The sequence below is a fragment of the Drosophila persimilis genome, unplaced genomic scaffold (genome assembly GCF_003286085.1).
Source record: "Drosophila persimilis strain 14011-0111.01,24,50 unplaced genomic scaffold, DperRS2 tig00000520-arrow-pilon, whole genome shotgun sequence".
Taxonomy (NCBI): Eukaryota; Metazoa; Arthropoda; class Insecta; order Diptera; family Drosophilidae; genus Drosophila; species Drosophila persimilis.
In genome coordinates, this window is record NW_020825317.1 from 3,221,035 (window position 1) to 3,236,511 (window position 15,477).

General features: G+C 40.9%; 1 protein-coding gene across 9 annotated transcripts; it reads left to right on the top strand.

Annotated features, from left to right (window-relative positions):
* Positions 1-958: 958 nt before the first annotated feature.
* Positions 959-13,606, top strand: LOC6596852 (troponin I). Of its 9 annotated transcripts, none has more exons than XM_026990071.1 (9): positions 959-1,056; positions 3,481-3,516; positions 4,818-4,946; positions 5,012-5,135; positions 8,417-8,517; positions 12,431-12,474; positions 12,550-12,691; positions 12,846-12,888; positions 13,315-13,380. In XM_026990071.1, coding segments are annotated over exons 2-9 (600 nt in total). In that variant the 5' UTR covers positions 959-1,056; positions 3,481-3,501; the 3' UTR covers positions 13,317-13,380. The 9 variants fall into 9 exon arrangements, with proteins under 9 accessions (XP_026845872.1, XP_026845871.1, XP_026845870.1 ...); XM_026990070.1 differs by lacking the exon at positions 8,417-8,517 and adding an exon at positions 5,769-5,869 and having other exon boundaries at positions 961-1,056; XM_026990066.1 differs by lacking the exons at positions 959-1,056; positions 8,417-8,517 and adding exons at positions 4,366-4,542; positions 5,769-5,869 and having other exon boundaries at positions 3,487-3,516.
* The last annotated feature ends 1,871 nt before the right edge of the window (positions 13,607-15,477 follow it).

Consider the following 15,477-nt stretch of genomic DNA (forward strand, 5'->3'; position numbering starts at 1 on the left):
TGGAGATTTCTTTCTCTTCTCTTCTACGGGTTCTTTCTTTGGGTTTTTTCTTCGATTTTTTTTATTTGGGTCATTACAATGACCGAAACTCCTACACATCCTTGGAGCTTTGACATTGGTCTGCTTAAACTTTTTTTCAAGGTAGCCCAAATAAATGCTTTCCATGATAATGCTGACCTCCACTATCCCCACTCTTCGAATCTATAAGTTAGCTGTATCCAATCTTTGAAATCAGAAATGCATCTGCATCTGTAAGATGTTCCCCAGGGTTAAAGGTTTTTATAAAAACCAGCAACTGGAATAATTGCAGGCTCCATTTCCATCTGTGGGATGGCATCTAAATCTCATACATATGGCATTTATTGGGATCCGAGACTAGTCTGACTGCACTGTCGTTGGATAAATGGCATGGCATGGCCCACACTCGGGTGCTGGTGGTGCTGGCTCTCAACTGGAGCACAAATTATTTTTATCCATTGCATTGAATTCCAAGCGGCTCCATTTACACCAGAAACAGCAGCAGCAGCATACACAGATACAGATAGTCTCCAAGAGAGTATAGGGGTTGCAGTCGGGGTGCAGGGGTGCGGGTTCGGATCGGTTCGGAGCGGATCGGAACAGATCGGATCAGAGCCGAATGAGCAGTGAACAGTTTTCGGTATCCATTTCGATTTTTGGGCTGCCACAGGCGTCTATTTTTAGTCCTCATGCCCAGATACGTGGCCACATTGCCTCGTCCACACCATTTCCCCGCCCTCGCTTCCGCTCTCATCCTCTCCCCTCCCTACCATGTGCTTGCGAGTTTTCTATGGACGGGCAGGTGGGCGGCACACATCGCTCTCTCTCTCTTTCTCTCCCGATACGAGTATGAGTGGAAAAGTAAGCTTTCGGAACGGGTCCGAAAAGTATCTGTATCCGTTGAACGGCTGGCCGCTAGAATATAGTCTGCCGTGGATCGTCGGACCGTTCAGTCTTTTGTGTCGTTTAGTATCATCCGATTCGTGTGATCGACAGCACAGCTCAAATTTTTTTTCTTTTTTTTCTAATTCCTTGAAGGTGAGTGCCGCAGCAACAGCAACAGCAACAGCAGCAGCAGTAAAAAAATAAAAAAATTTGTAAAACAACAAAATAAAAGCAACAGCAACATGCAACATGCTAACAATAAAAAAACCAAACAATACCAACGAGATTGAAAAGTTACAATCTAAGAACTAACTTAATTCAATAAAAATTAAAAAAAAGCAAAGAACCGAAGGAACCGAAAGCATTGTGTGCGACTCCTGCGCCAAAAAGGAACCTCTCCCGAAAACCGATTCGATCCAACAGTCAATTCGTGCGTGTGACTATAATCCACATCCCAACCCCCCTTCTTGGCATAGTATTTTTTAAAATATTTTTTCAAGTGTCGTTTCGAAAGTGTGCTACCGGTTATATGGATTGAATCGATTGAAAGAAAGTTAACATTCTATTTTTGACATTTAGGCACTTTTTATCATTGTTTCTTGTTCAATTTTTTTTTTCTTGCTCTCTTATTATGTAAGAAGGTGAATTGTGCATGCGTATTTGTGCGTGAGTGTGTATGTGTGTGTGTGTGCTAAAAATGAATTCCACAGATACAAGATACATTTCGTTTCGAAAGAGCCAAATGCTGCCTCAAAAGTGCCTCAAAATAGAATAGATCCAAGCGAGAGTACCTGAATGCCAGCGGGAGAAATCGAGATACACACAGAAAAACATACACACCCAAAAACACACACACGCGCACACATATCAAAAAATGCAGAGCTCATCCAAATATATATATATATATATTTGTATATATGTACATATGTATATGTGGATATAGCCATAAAAAGCTCTGGATAAATACGATTTTTGGATATTTAATTGATTTTTTTCGTTCCATTTTTCCGTATCCTACCGCCCAACAAAGGAACGATTTCCACCGAAATTTTCCGAACACATAGACAAACTAGCATTGCGATCATAAATAGCTGCCATATTTCTTGGTTCCCCATTCTTGAATCTATCAACAGGTTTATTTTTAAACCCCAGAGATACAACATACAGTAGAACTCATACATCTCTCTCCCTCGCTCGTTCAGTGTCAAATGGAGATCTCAAATCTGCTTAGATTTTCGTATTCTTTTCACCAAACACCACATCCCACCGCACCCCTTCTGAGTCTGTGTGTGAGTGCCCGAAGGTCGACATTGTCAGAGATTGTTCACACGCCTTACCTTCGCCGAAAAGGTGTCTTCGTAAAAGACAAATCGAAATGTTTTCATGCTAAATTTATGCTCAGCTCTTGGCCTTTGCCCCTGCGCTATATGGCAATATGGTTGGCAATTGGTCTGGGCACAATAATGGCGAAATTGGACAATATACACCATATATTATCTGCGTTCCCCAAGACATTTTTGGGGTTTCATAACTCCATCAATGTTCCGTCGGAATACCTTTTTTCAAGTTTAAGTCTCTGCTAGTATGTCATGCATCTTGTATGCATTTTAATAAACTGATCTGTAAAGTGGAGATTTTCTCATTGATATTTGTACAAAAATGTTCTTTTAAGAGATCTTAAAAGATATCTACAAAGCGATCTTCAAACTCTTCTTAAAAGAGATGTTCATAAGATATACTAAGGAATACATTTAAATCAACGTAGAGATATATAGTGTTCCTCCATGTATTTAAATAATTGATATGTGAGCTAAAATTCGGAAAAAACTATTGAATCTCTATAGCTTTTCTTGAGATCTCATTGATCCAAATGATCATGCAAAAACGGATTACTAAATAATCTGAGAATCATACATATTCTTTACCTTCTACTTCATGATCTTCCTACTGATTCATCACAAGATCATCTGCAGCTTTCTTTATAATTCTTTTATAAACATTAATACATATCAAGAAACCCCTACAAAACACATAACGTATCAGCTGTGTGGGTTAACTACATAAAGAATCTCGTCAGTGGGTGAACCTTGGAGTCCCCTCTCTCTCGACGCCTTTGTGATGCCTCTGCAGTTCTCGAATGAAATCGGATATCGGAGAGAGGCAGGAATGCTCATCTCTTTCTGGCAGGCGCCCACGCCAAAGTAAATACCATAGACAGGGAGAGAGCGAGAGCGAATGTAGTAGCAGGGCCCCCATATACGGCATGGGCAAATGCTGCGTATACGTAATACGCCGCTCGCTATATGCATTGCGCATACGCATATGTGGCCCCGATAGGATCGCACTAGCGTGCGAGGGTGTGCGTATGAGTGGGCGACTGAACGGATTTATGGAACAGATGCCAGACATACATATAGACATGTATACATATATACATAGATATCTAACAAATTATCTATGTATAACGTTGTATATATAGGACAATCGAAATGATGTCAGAACCTATTTCTTTTTCCATTCTCATTTCCAGTTCCAGTTCTTTGAGCTCACGTCTTGTTCTCTTTCTGTATTTTGCAGTAACTAAAAACACAAATCAAAATGGCTGATGATGAGGTGAGGTGAGTATCGTGGGCGTGCGGTGATCCAGTGACCGGTGACTAACACTTGGCCTTCTTCTGCAGTAAACTCTTGTATGAACAACACAAGGGGCATTATGACATCCTGGCTTCATGGCTATGCTCACCCCTGGGTGGGGACTTGGACTGTGGATTGGCACTGGCTTGGACGGGACTGAAAACGCCAGGATCTGAGGATAACTGTGGTGAGCATTAACTTCCACCCACCCAACCGCCCTGAGATCCCGTCCCCGCTATTGCCATCTAATCTTAGCGAAGTGCCTCGCCCTAACCGCAGATCACAAAATGCTTTCTCTTGCTTCCCCACAGGATTGCTGCGCCTTCTCCAGCCTTAAACCCCGTCAAGTCCCCCTCTGATCGAGGAGCAGAAGTCAGCACTGACAATGATAACTATCGAATCAAAATCGATCGAAACAATTCATGTTATCGTTAGTGTTCGTGTCTTTGTGCCTATCTCTGTCTCTGTCTCTGTCTTTGTCCCTGCTTGTACTTTGGCGAAAAACGTTTGTGCGTGAGAAATAACTGCAATATGCCTTTCGAGAATGTGAACATAACACAGTGAGATGTGTACGAGAATTAAACGGTCATGGTGATAGATGTTTGTCTGATGTGTTCATAAACATCACGTATTGATTTCCAATTTAATTCTAATCAATTTTTAATTGAACATTTAGAAAGATGTTTGTAGCACTTTATGATATCGACAAATATGATCATCTCACGTGTGAGCCTTATTCTTTCTTGTGAAATATATTGCAATCTTCGCACGCGTGAGCCAAAATTGCCATTCGACATATAAACTAACAATTCTTCGTTTTCGTTGCAGAAAAAGGCAGCTGCTCCCGCCGCAGCACCAGCTGCGGCTGCGGCCAAACCGGCGGCGCCAGCAGCGGCTGCGGCCAAACCGGCAGCGCCAGCTGCCAATGGAAAGGCGCCGGCAGCTGCGGCCGCGCCAGCCGGCCCGCCCAAGGATCCCAACGATCCGAAAGTGAAGGCCGAGGAGGTACACTTGTGTACGTGTGTCCACGTTACTTCAACGTCCCGCGTCCATGTCCACGTCCATGATGAGTCCCCGCCATGATGAGTGCTGTGTGCCGTGTTGTGTTTTTGTTGTTTGGTTCGGATACGGGATTCAGCCGTTCCAATTCCGGCTCCCATTCGTTGCACTCGAAGCTGGAGCAGGAGCTGGAGCTGGAACTAAAGCTGAACCCGCTGTCCCCTATGTGTGTTTGGTAGGCTTACTAACGATGGTCGATTGTTTTTGGTGTTTGATTGCAGGCAAAGAAGGCTAAACAGGCTGAGATCGAGCGCAAGCGTGCTGAGGTGCGCAAGCGCATGGAGGAAGCTTCCAAAGCCAAGAAGGCCAAAAAGGGTTTCATGACCCCAGAAAGGAAGAAGAAACTCAGGGTAAGTGCTGGACACAATCGGCAATGATCACACCAGTGATTCCTAACATTTGTTGTGTCCTGCAGTTGCTGCTGCGTAAGAAAGCCGCTGAGGAATTGAAGAAAGAACAGGAACGCAAAGCGGCTGAACGTAGACGCATCATTGAAGAACGTTGCGGCAGTCCCAGGAATCTCAGTGATGCCAGTGAAGGTGAGTTCCTCGGTCCACAGCGGTGGTCCACCATAGAGTGCGTCCTAAGCCCCTTGTGTTCTGGGGAAGTTGCAAGGAAACCTTGCGGCAAATTTCACAGTGGTTTTCCCTGCAGCTCTCCCAACGAAATACCCTAAAAGTATTAATGAATGACGAATATAAAGCGAATCAATTAATAACCAGGGCCCACAGACTTTCGGGGGAAGTAGAGTACTTCGGAATCTGTACCCGTAAGTCTGTGTGCCCAGAGGCATAAACATAAATCGATAATTGAAAGTTGAACAAAAAGTGTCATCTGTCACGTACGCACACTTACACATGTACATGAACACCCACACACCCGCAGCCATACAGAGACACACACTGCATACACACACACGGTTGTGCATACACTGCAGGAACAAAACGTCTAGCCCCAGTGGAAGAAGCATCGAATGAAGAATCGAATCTATCTATAAATATCTATCTAAATATGTCTCTCTTTATCTCTCTTTTGCCCTTCCCCCCGAAATATCTATCTGTATCCATACACCCACACACCAACTCCAACACCAACACCCACACCAAAACATACAACCCACAAAAATCAACAAATATACCAACCAACTCTCATTCTGTGATCTGTGATCGCAGACACACTGAAAACTTTGATCAAGCAACACTATGACAGGATTAATAAATTGGAGGACCAGAAATATGATCTTGAGTATGTTGTTAAGCGCAAGGATGTTGAGGTACACACACGCCACCAGCTATATATGCTATATACATATATTATATATAACTCTTCTATATATATGCTCTATATATGCAAAATGCCTAAACTCTAAAATCGTATCCTATCCAACACGAAGCCAAAAAAAGCATCAAAATCAAAAGTCTAAAACTTTTAACAACAACAATAAACACCTTCTGTTAGCTATCTCTTTCTTTCTCTACATCTAAACAATATCTCTCTATCCTCTGTTTATCTCTCTTTCTCTCACACTCTGTATTATACACTTGATGTTTGGGGAAAATGCCCGCCCTAAGATCTATCTTCCTAACGCACTAAAAACTGTACAGAAAGACCACTACTACTCACCCAATTAATGAAGATCTAGGGCCAGCTGTCGCTGTCTGTCACTTTCCCATATTTAGTGAAGCGATCTTTCGATTCTCTATCGGATTGATCCTTTCGCGTAGTAGCCTCTATTGAGTCAAGGGGTTATCTCCCTCTAGCCAGAATACCATCAAACGTTCTTCCCACACAGAGTAGATCACACACAACTACACACAACTACACACGAATACACTCTCTCCCATAAATACACCCACACCAAACTATATATATATATTCTCGAACACAAAAGCACACACAGCAGCAGCTGCGAACAATGAGACATACATATAACCCAACTTCGTTCCGCAGATACCATTCAGAAAGTCTGTCACGATTATCACACTAAGATACTGAAATTGGAATCAGAGAAATTCGATCTCGAGTACGAGGTAGCCAGGAAGGATTTTGAGGCAAGCAGCTCCAGTTCCAATATCACTTATCCGAGCAACAGCAGCTTCGAGTGTTGCGTTGCACTCTCTCGAAAATCGTAGAGCTTGTCGATAACTCTTTACTGTTTTGATAGTTTCTTGGCCAAAGCCGCACCGAAAACGATTTAGCCCAAAAGATATATACAAATATTTCTGGCCAGAAGGCCGTAGCGGCGCCTGATCACCCTAAGTGTGTTTGTGTGTGACTGTTGTCCGGCGGACAACAAATCTAAACAATACTCTGCAGCACCGTGCACATGTAGTAGTTGGCCAGAAACCATAGTTAACCCCAAAGTACTCGCATTTTTGTGGCTATTTTTTTTGGAGAGAGCTGTGCAAACAGGACCCCCACATTCGACATGTTTGCGCACTCCCACCAGTGTCTGTCTCAGTGGACACCCCTCACACTCCTAAAACCCCCAGTATATAGAAAGTAGAGCCCTCTATTCGACGCGGCTAACCCCTAACCCCTAACCAGACGGCTACCAGGTCCGCACCGTGTGGATCGAAACTAACTCCACCGCCTCTAGAGAGTACAGTACTAACCCCTAAGTAATGCCGAAATGCAACAAATGCTGACAATACCTATTTTTTGATGTCACTGTATTTGTTTCGATTTTTTGCTTTTTGCGGCTTTTTTTTCTAGCCTATAGCTATAGCTTTTTTGTGGCTACAAGTTTTTTTGCTTTTTATCGTAGCAATACATTCGATATTTTATGCAATTTTTGAGATTTTCAATGTACAAAAGCTTCTACTAAAACTAAAAAAAAGAAACCCATACCAACGTAACGAAGAATGGATAAAGAGAAACGAAACGAAGAATTAAGAGGTCATTTTTAGTGTGACCAGAGCACATGCTTTGGTCAAAGTACAGTCATCCAATGAGTACAGTCACGCACCACGCACCACAGCATTCGCAAGCACCTACAACGACACAGAAACAGACACAGATACATACACAAACACCGATACAGATACCAGACACTTCATGTGGCACAAAATACCAAAAGCAAAGAAAGAAAAATACCTAAAATACAAAAAAAGTACCAATACGATCGTATAATACCCGTCTCTCACATATACAACATATTTACATAAATGATAAAGATCCAGTTCAATCTTTAATTTTATATTAATCGAATCTTAATCTAATCCTTCTTTTTCTCGAATCGCGACAATCAATCAATCAATCAATCGATCAATCAAACGAACAAACAAACGAACGAACAATCCAAAACAATTAAATGCGTCGTCGTCGTCTTTATCTTTTTTTTTATTCTGTTCGCTATCTCTAACTCTATCTCTATTTCTCTTTATCTCTATTTATATCTGTCTCTGTCTTCACTTCTATCTCGATGTCCCTTCCCTTCTCCCTCGCTCCACGTCTCTCTATCTCCGACACGAAAAACACCCAAAAACTACCTATCTCAATCTCTTTCTCTCTCTCTCATTGAATCTTTCACTCTATCTTTATATCTATCTATATCTTTATCTCTCTTTCTTTGATTCGTACCTCACACACGCACACACCACCCACACACATGCCCACAACGACACGCACAAACTCACGCGCACTTACACGTACACAAACATTTGTCGTAACGTAAATTCTCAATGCGTTACGCTTGACGCTTGACGTAAACGTCGATACAATCGTTTACCGAAAACGTTACCGCTTACCCGTAACCGCTACCGTTACCGTACTACCGTTACCGTACTACCGTTACCGTAACCGTTACCGTTTACCGCAGCCGAACTGCAAACAATATGCAAACAATATTGGCAACGCCTTTACGCATTGGAGGGCGATAAGTTTGATTTAGAACACGTGCAGAAAGTCAAGGCCCAAGAGGTAAATTCCCCAAAGATTTACAAAATTTTGCCATGCACCCAAACTATAAAAATACCAAAAAATAAAAAAATATACCAAACGAATACTTAAAAAAAAAAACAAAAAAAAAAACAAAAATCGAATGTTTTTTTCTTACTTTTCTTATCAAGCAAAAACCAGAATATAAGATATATTTATATATAAATCGATTATTAATCATTATTTTTTTACTTTACGATTATGCCCTTGATATTTAATTACTTGATTTCATTTCTAAATATTTCCTAATCATATTTTTAGTTCTTTCTACTGCGATACTTCTTTTCTTTTACCTAATTTTGATATTGTTTTAACTGCGCTAAACTACAGAACCACTTTTAAGAGAGAGCTCTTCTCGAATCGGCGCGTGCTTCAAACAGTCCGGAACGGGAGACACTTTCCAGTCCTTGGCGCCTGCGCCAAGTAAAAATGTGTAAATAGTACATCAAATGCTCAATGCCCAAAGCGAGGTGAGGCCAGCGCTCTGGAAACTGTCTCCCTTTACCGCCCACCCCCACCCCAAAAGCCAGATCTTCGGCACCGCCGAAATGAAGCGAATTAGGGAAAAATTCTATGGAAAATCTTCAATTAATTGTCAATTTTGAACTAAACCCAAACGAAAACCAACAAAATACCAAAAAACATACGCGAACCCAATCAAGCCAATCAAGTAAACCGTAACGCTCTTTTCCGCTCCGCTCAGTTCCATTCCGCTCGATCCGTTACTACTGCACACCAGAGTTGCCACACTCTCCAAACCTCAATCTCGAATCTCCAATCTTAAATCAGAATCAGAAAAACCGATCATCGAACACATAACATCTAATGAAGCTGCAAAACAACAAACGATTAAATATCGATAAGCAACGAAAAATTGCGATAAACCAAAAGAAAACTCTATAAACAATAAATGCAATCATAATTACTTTTAGCATTATGTACTTAGATTTTATTTGGTAAAGTACCAAACTTTGAACTTTGAGCGTCGATACGACAACGATAAGAATAAGAATTTAAATTTGAGTACAAACCAAAAAAAACCAAACCAAACCAAAACCCAATTCCGAAAAAATACAATGTTTTTGCAGGCGAATTGCAAGAGATTTGCGAAGAGTATTACGAGCGTATGTATATTTGTGAAGGCCAGAAATGGGATCTGGAATACGAAGTCAGGAAAAAAGACTGGGAGGTACTGCACCAATTTCAATTTCAATTACAGTTTCAATTTTCAATTTGTTCTCAATCAATCAATCAATGTCAAAACTCTGAATACAAAAGAACCAACCAACCAACAAACAAACAATTCAATCACTCCAGACAGAATGCAACATGCAACAAAAATCAATTAAATCAAATCAAAATCAATATCAATTACCTAATCTAATCTTGAGTTCTATCTAGTATCATGTTCGTTTCCGTTTCCGTTCCGTTCAGTTCCGTTGTTTCTTTCTTACTTGTTGAATGCGCATCAAAAACAATCTCTTAGTTTGTATCTGTTATATTTGACTGTTCCAAAAACACACTTTCTCTCTTTCTCTCTGTGCGTGCCAATGTGTGCATAGTATTCGCATATGTGCATGCTTTCGTGTCTATTTATTCGTACTACTCCTTTGTTCGATTCGATAACACAATCAGCCGAAAGATGAGTGCTGAGAACGAAGAGATTGCCATTAGAATTATATACGTGTATCGCTGTCATCAGTGCATCCGAATCTTTACAACCGTTACGCTTTAATAGGTTTAGTGCCTATGTCTATCCTTTTGTGAGCAGTGTGACCATTCTCAGTTGCAGTTCAGTCCCGTGTGGCCATATCCTACCATAGAGTGAGGCTCAGTTTCAACCGCCATATCCCTAGTACATACTCACAACACACATCATATGTAGTCAAAGTCACCTGTTGTACTCTCTCTCTCTTTCTCTCTCTTTGTCTCTCTGGCAATCCTAGTTCGCTCATCAGCCACACCACACCTCAATCAATCAATCAGTCAATCAGTATTAGTAAATTGCACTACAACAAAAACAACAATAGCAAGATAACTAATTTGTTGCACAATTTGTGAAATTTGTTTTCTGTGTGTTTTTTCTCTTTCTTTTTTTTAAATAACAATTTGTTTGTGTCGCTGTCGAAGCGCTCGTTATTACTGTCATTACTTGCACCTTAGTCCGTTGTGTGTCCGCTGGGCCGCTCTTGGAGGCAGGCCACACCCACAACCACACACACACACACACAAAGAAAAAAAAACGCACTCTCTTTACACGTAAATCGCACGCATACAATGGAAACACGCACGCGTACGCACGCGTACTCATAGTAGGCGACATTTTGCATGCAGCATAAACACAAGAACACCAAACAAAAATACCAAACAAATTACCAAGAGCCACAAAAAACTACCCCCATCCTTAGACCTCAGCCCTCCAGCCCTCCAACCATCCAGTTCCCCATCCCTGAACCTACTTCCGAACCATCCAACCAGCCGCACTTCATTGTAAATAGTGTTTCTGTGTAAATTACTCCCATTACCACTCACACTTTGCCTCTCTCTCTCTCTCTCTCTCTCTCTATGTGTCTATCTATCTATCTATCTCTTTATCACTCTCTTTCTGTGTAAGCCAAGAATTAACTAAGCGAAAGAACACAAAAAATTACGAAAATCAAATCAAAATTGAAGAGCATAAAAGCCAAGCGTCGATTACTTCTTGAAATGATCCACTTAGTGCTAGAGCCGATTGCCCACTAAATGTGACCGATAACCGATAGCCGATTACCGTTTGAAGTTACACGAATCCAGCCAAAAGTATAAAAGCCAAAGCGAAATCCAAGCAAGAACCTGCGTGCGCAGCTGAAACAAACAAATCGAAAAAAAAAGAGAAAAGAAAGCAAAGCAACACAAAACAAGCGACAATGATAAAAGAGAAAGTACTATAAAAGGAAAGAATACATTTGCTGCCCTAGGAAATAGCATTATGATCAGCAGTACCTCAGCCCAGCCCCCCAGTTAGAGACCTCCCCACCACCGCAAAAGATGACAGTTCCGTTTCCGTTTTCAGTGTATCCACTCGTAATATTTGCAGTTATTTAGGGTGAAAGAACTTCCACACTCAATATAGCCATGTATCTATCTCTCCCTCTCTCCAATTCTCGATATCTCTCTGTGTGTCTCTCTGTCTCTCTCTCTCTCTCTCTATCACTGTTTACCGATTGTTGTACTATATGTGTATATATGTATGTATAAACGAACAATACTCTCTATAAAACTACAAATAAAGCATTAAAGCAAAAGAAACCGACATTTGGATGTTATGCTGTTCAATCTACGAAAGAAAATTCGATCATAAGAAAAGCAAATGTTTGTCCACCCACCACCACCACCAAAAGACAAAAGCCAATGCCTAAAAACGACCGCCACCAGATACCACAAACCAGTACCAGTGCCAGTTCCAGTATCAGTAGCAGTACCAGTACCAATACTAGTACAAGTACCACAACCACTCTTCCATGCCAAAAAAAAATCTTCCCCAAAGTAGTAGGCGACTTAGAACGTAAAGAACTTGGCTCGAATCGCTGGCTCGCTCGCTTTGTCGCTCGCTTGCTCGCACTCACTCACCCAAAAAAAGCACGCACTAGTATAAGCATTAGTTATAGTATTTGGCAGAGTATTCTGATCTATGTACGCATCCATATGTCTATATGTGCATCCAGTGTTCTTCTAGCGTTACCCGTTTCCTGTGCATGCCTGCTCCCGACCTACTTCTTCTTTCAGCATTTTGATTTTGATAGTTGCCCGCCAGTAGCAATAGCATTATGTGTCGATAAACAGTAGTGTCTATCGAGTGTATCAAGTGTACTAATCGAAGTCATTTTCTCTCCCCCTCTCAATCGCGTAAATACAGATCAACGATCTCAATGCCCAAGTTAACGATCTTCGCGGCAAGTTGTAAGTATTTTATTCCGGAGAATCTACCTCGAGATCGAGCGATTACTAATTGATCATTCGATTCGATTCTTTTAGCGTCAAGCCAGCCCTGAAGAAGGTCTCCAAATACGAAAACAAATTCGCCAAGCTGCAGAAGAAGGCCGCTGAGTTCAACTTCCGCAACCAACTTAAGGTCGTGAAGAAGAAGGAGTTCACACTGGAGGAGGAAGAGAAGGAGGTAAGTTCTGTGGGATAGCTCGAGTGAGTCTCTCTCTTTCTCTTTCTTTGGGTTTGGGGCAAATCTGATATCTATAATATTTCTGTATGCTACGATCTCTCTTCACGACCACCACCAACTACGAAAAATGTCACACATTGCCATCTGCGTTTAGAAAAAGATAAAAGATGCCGCTGTGCTTACAAAAGCCAAAAAGTGTAAGAACTCTGAGTGTGTGTGTGCGATCCTACATATGTACCTACCTGTACTCATATTTTGTTCGTATTTCTTGAGCACCTGAGTGTACCGCACTGTAACCCACTCTGTCGTTATTGTATCTCTCTATCTATCTCAATCTATTGTCGCACACACCGATCTCCGATATCTGTCTTCTATTTATCTGTGAATTGCTCCGATTGTAGCCAGTCTGTAGTCAGTAGCTTAGTCACACGTTCACACAACACTTTTTGAATGTACTGTACACCTCGAAGTAGTTTAGTGTCGGCACAATTGTTGGTCCCCCCGAGCATCCCCTGTTTTCTGTTGGCAAACCACATGCGATTCGCTTATTGATTCCAATGTATTTTCTCGTTTTTTCATCATGATATCTATCATCGAAATCATCATCCTTGGCGGACGAGCAGAAGAAACCCGACTGGTCCAAGGGCAAACCCGGCGATGCCAAGGTGAAGGAGGAGGTTGAGGCCGAAGCTTAAGTGTCCACACTTCCACTAGTGTCCACTGACCCGTGACTCCCGCCCTAAACAATAATTGAGATTATTATACAACAATTTTCTGAAGCAATACAATTTATATAATTCTATTAAATATATATCTAAAAATATATATACATGTATATATCTTGCCATATATATGTGCCATATGAATATGAACAGAATGAAGTCAATAAACCAAAACAGCAACAATTAAAACCAACTCAAAATCACAGTCAAATTGAATGTCAATATAAAAATATCAAAATCAAGCTCGAAACTCAATTGCCAAACAGCCAAAAAACAAAACAGATCAAATAATTCAGATCGATCAATGGATTCAAACAACAACAAAACATCTGGACAAATTGATAGATGAATTATGGATTATATTTCATTATTTACAAATTATATTTTTTAATGTAAATTAAATTAAATTACAAAAAAAAAAACAAAACAAACAGACGGAGTCTTGCAATTCTTTCTCTCTTGATATTTATGTAATTTATCATATCTTGGAATACAAACGCCTGTCCATCGCAGCCGGGAATCCAGACAATCGAAGATTGTATTATCATCACGCTTCTCTCTGGTCCGCTCTTTTGAAGAAATATCATGTTATTCTTGTTATCGTGTACATTTTTGTAAAAGAACAAGGGAGATTCTTTCGGTTAGCTCGAAAGCGTGCTCGATTTGCACATCAACATCAACCGTGGGGAATCAGAATGCTAAGAAGACTTTTCCGATCACAAATAGCAGAGAATACAAATTTGTATGCCCGATACTCCGTCAGTATACATGAATGTGAGCTTATGATTTATGTAACCTATACAACATATTCTATCCGTGGTTTTATATATGATTTGGTTTCACCGTTCGCAAAATGGACAAATTGATTTTTTGCCAAAAAAAAATGTAATAAAAATCGATCGAACCGAGAGAGAATGGAAGGAGGCAGCGTAGCCACAGCGAGTTGATTTGTTCATTCTGGCTATACTAATGATCCGATATGAATCAGATTCGACGATCTGTTAGGTAAGTAATTTTCTATGATTACCACAAAACTAATAAAAAAAAAAAAAACGAAGCCGCACGAGGAGACGAGTGAGACTTAAGCGAGACGCGAATGTATGTATAAAATCCTGGTCCAATCATTTTCAGCAGTAATTTTTAAAGCTTTTCACTCAACTATGACGTTTCCTTCTGATCCCTCTGAATAATATCTGATCTATCAACCAGTTGGCCATTCCCAATCATAACTGCATCAGGGCCGGGCTTATATGATATTATATGATATGCTGTCAAGGCAAAACATGAGGGGCGCCCTTTAAAAATAATTTCTATAATTTGTTATACCCGATACTCAAAATGAGTATTGGGGTATATTAGATTTGTGGTAAAAGTGGATGTGTGTAACGTCCAGAAGAAATAGTTTCCAAACCCATAAAGTATATATATTCTTGATCAGCATCAATAGCCGAGTCTATTGAGCCATGTCCGTCTGTCCGTCCCTCCGTCTGTCCGTCCCCTTCAGCGCCTAGTGCTCAAAGACTATAAGAGCTAGAGCAACAATGTTTTGGATCCAGACTTCTGTGATATGTCACTGCTACAAAAATATTTCAAAGCTTTGCCCCGCCCACTTTCGCCCCCACAAAGGGCGAAAATCTGTGGCATCCACAATTTCGACGATACGAGTAAACTAAAAAAGCAGAATCGTAGAAGATGACTATATCTTACAGAGTGCAAAATCTGAACCAGATCGTATAATTATTATAGCCAGAATCACGAAAACAATTTCACTCTTTCTCGCTCTGTCTCACTCTAACACACAGGTTTCATGGTCGGTTTTGCCAATTGCAAAATATGAGTTCAAGGATCTCAGAACCTATAAGAGCCAGAGCAACCAAATTTGGTATCCACACTCCTGTGATATCGGACCTTGACCGTTTCGTGTCCAAATTTCGCCACACCCCCTTCCGTCCCCGCAAAGGACGAAAATCTGAGGCATCCACAAATCTCAGAGACTATTAAGGCTAGAGTAACCAAATTTGGTATCCGCACTTCTGTTAGATCTCACTATAAAACGTATATCTC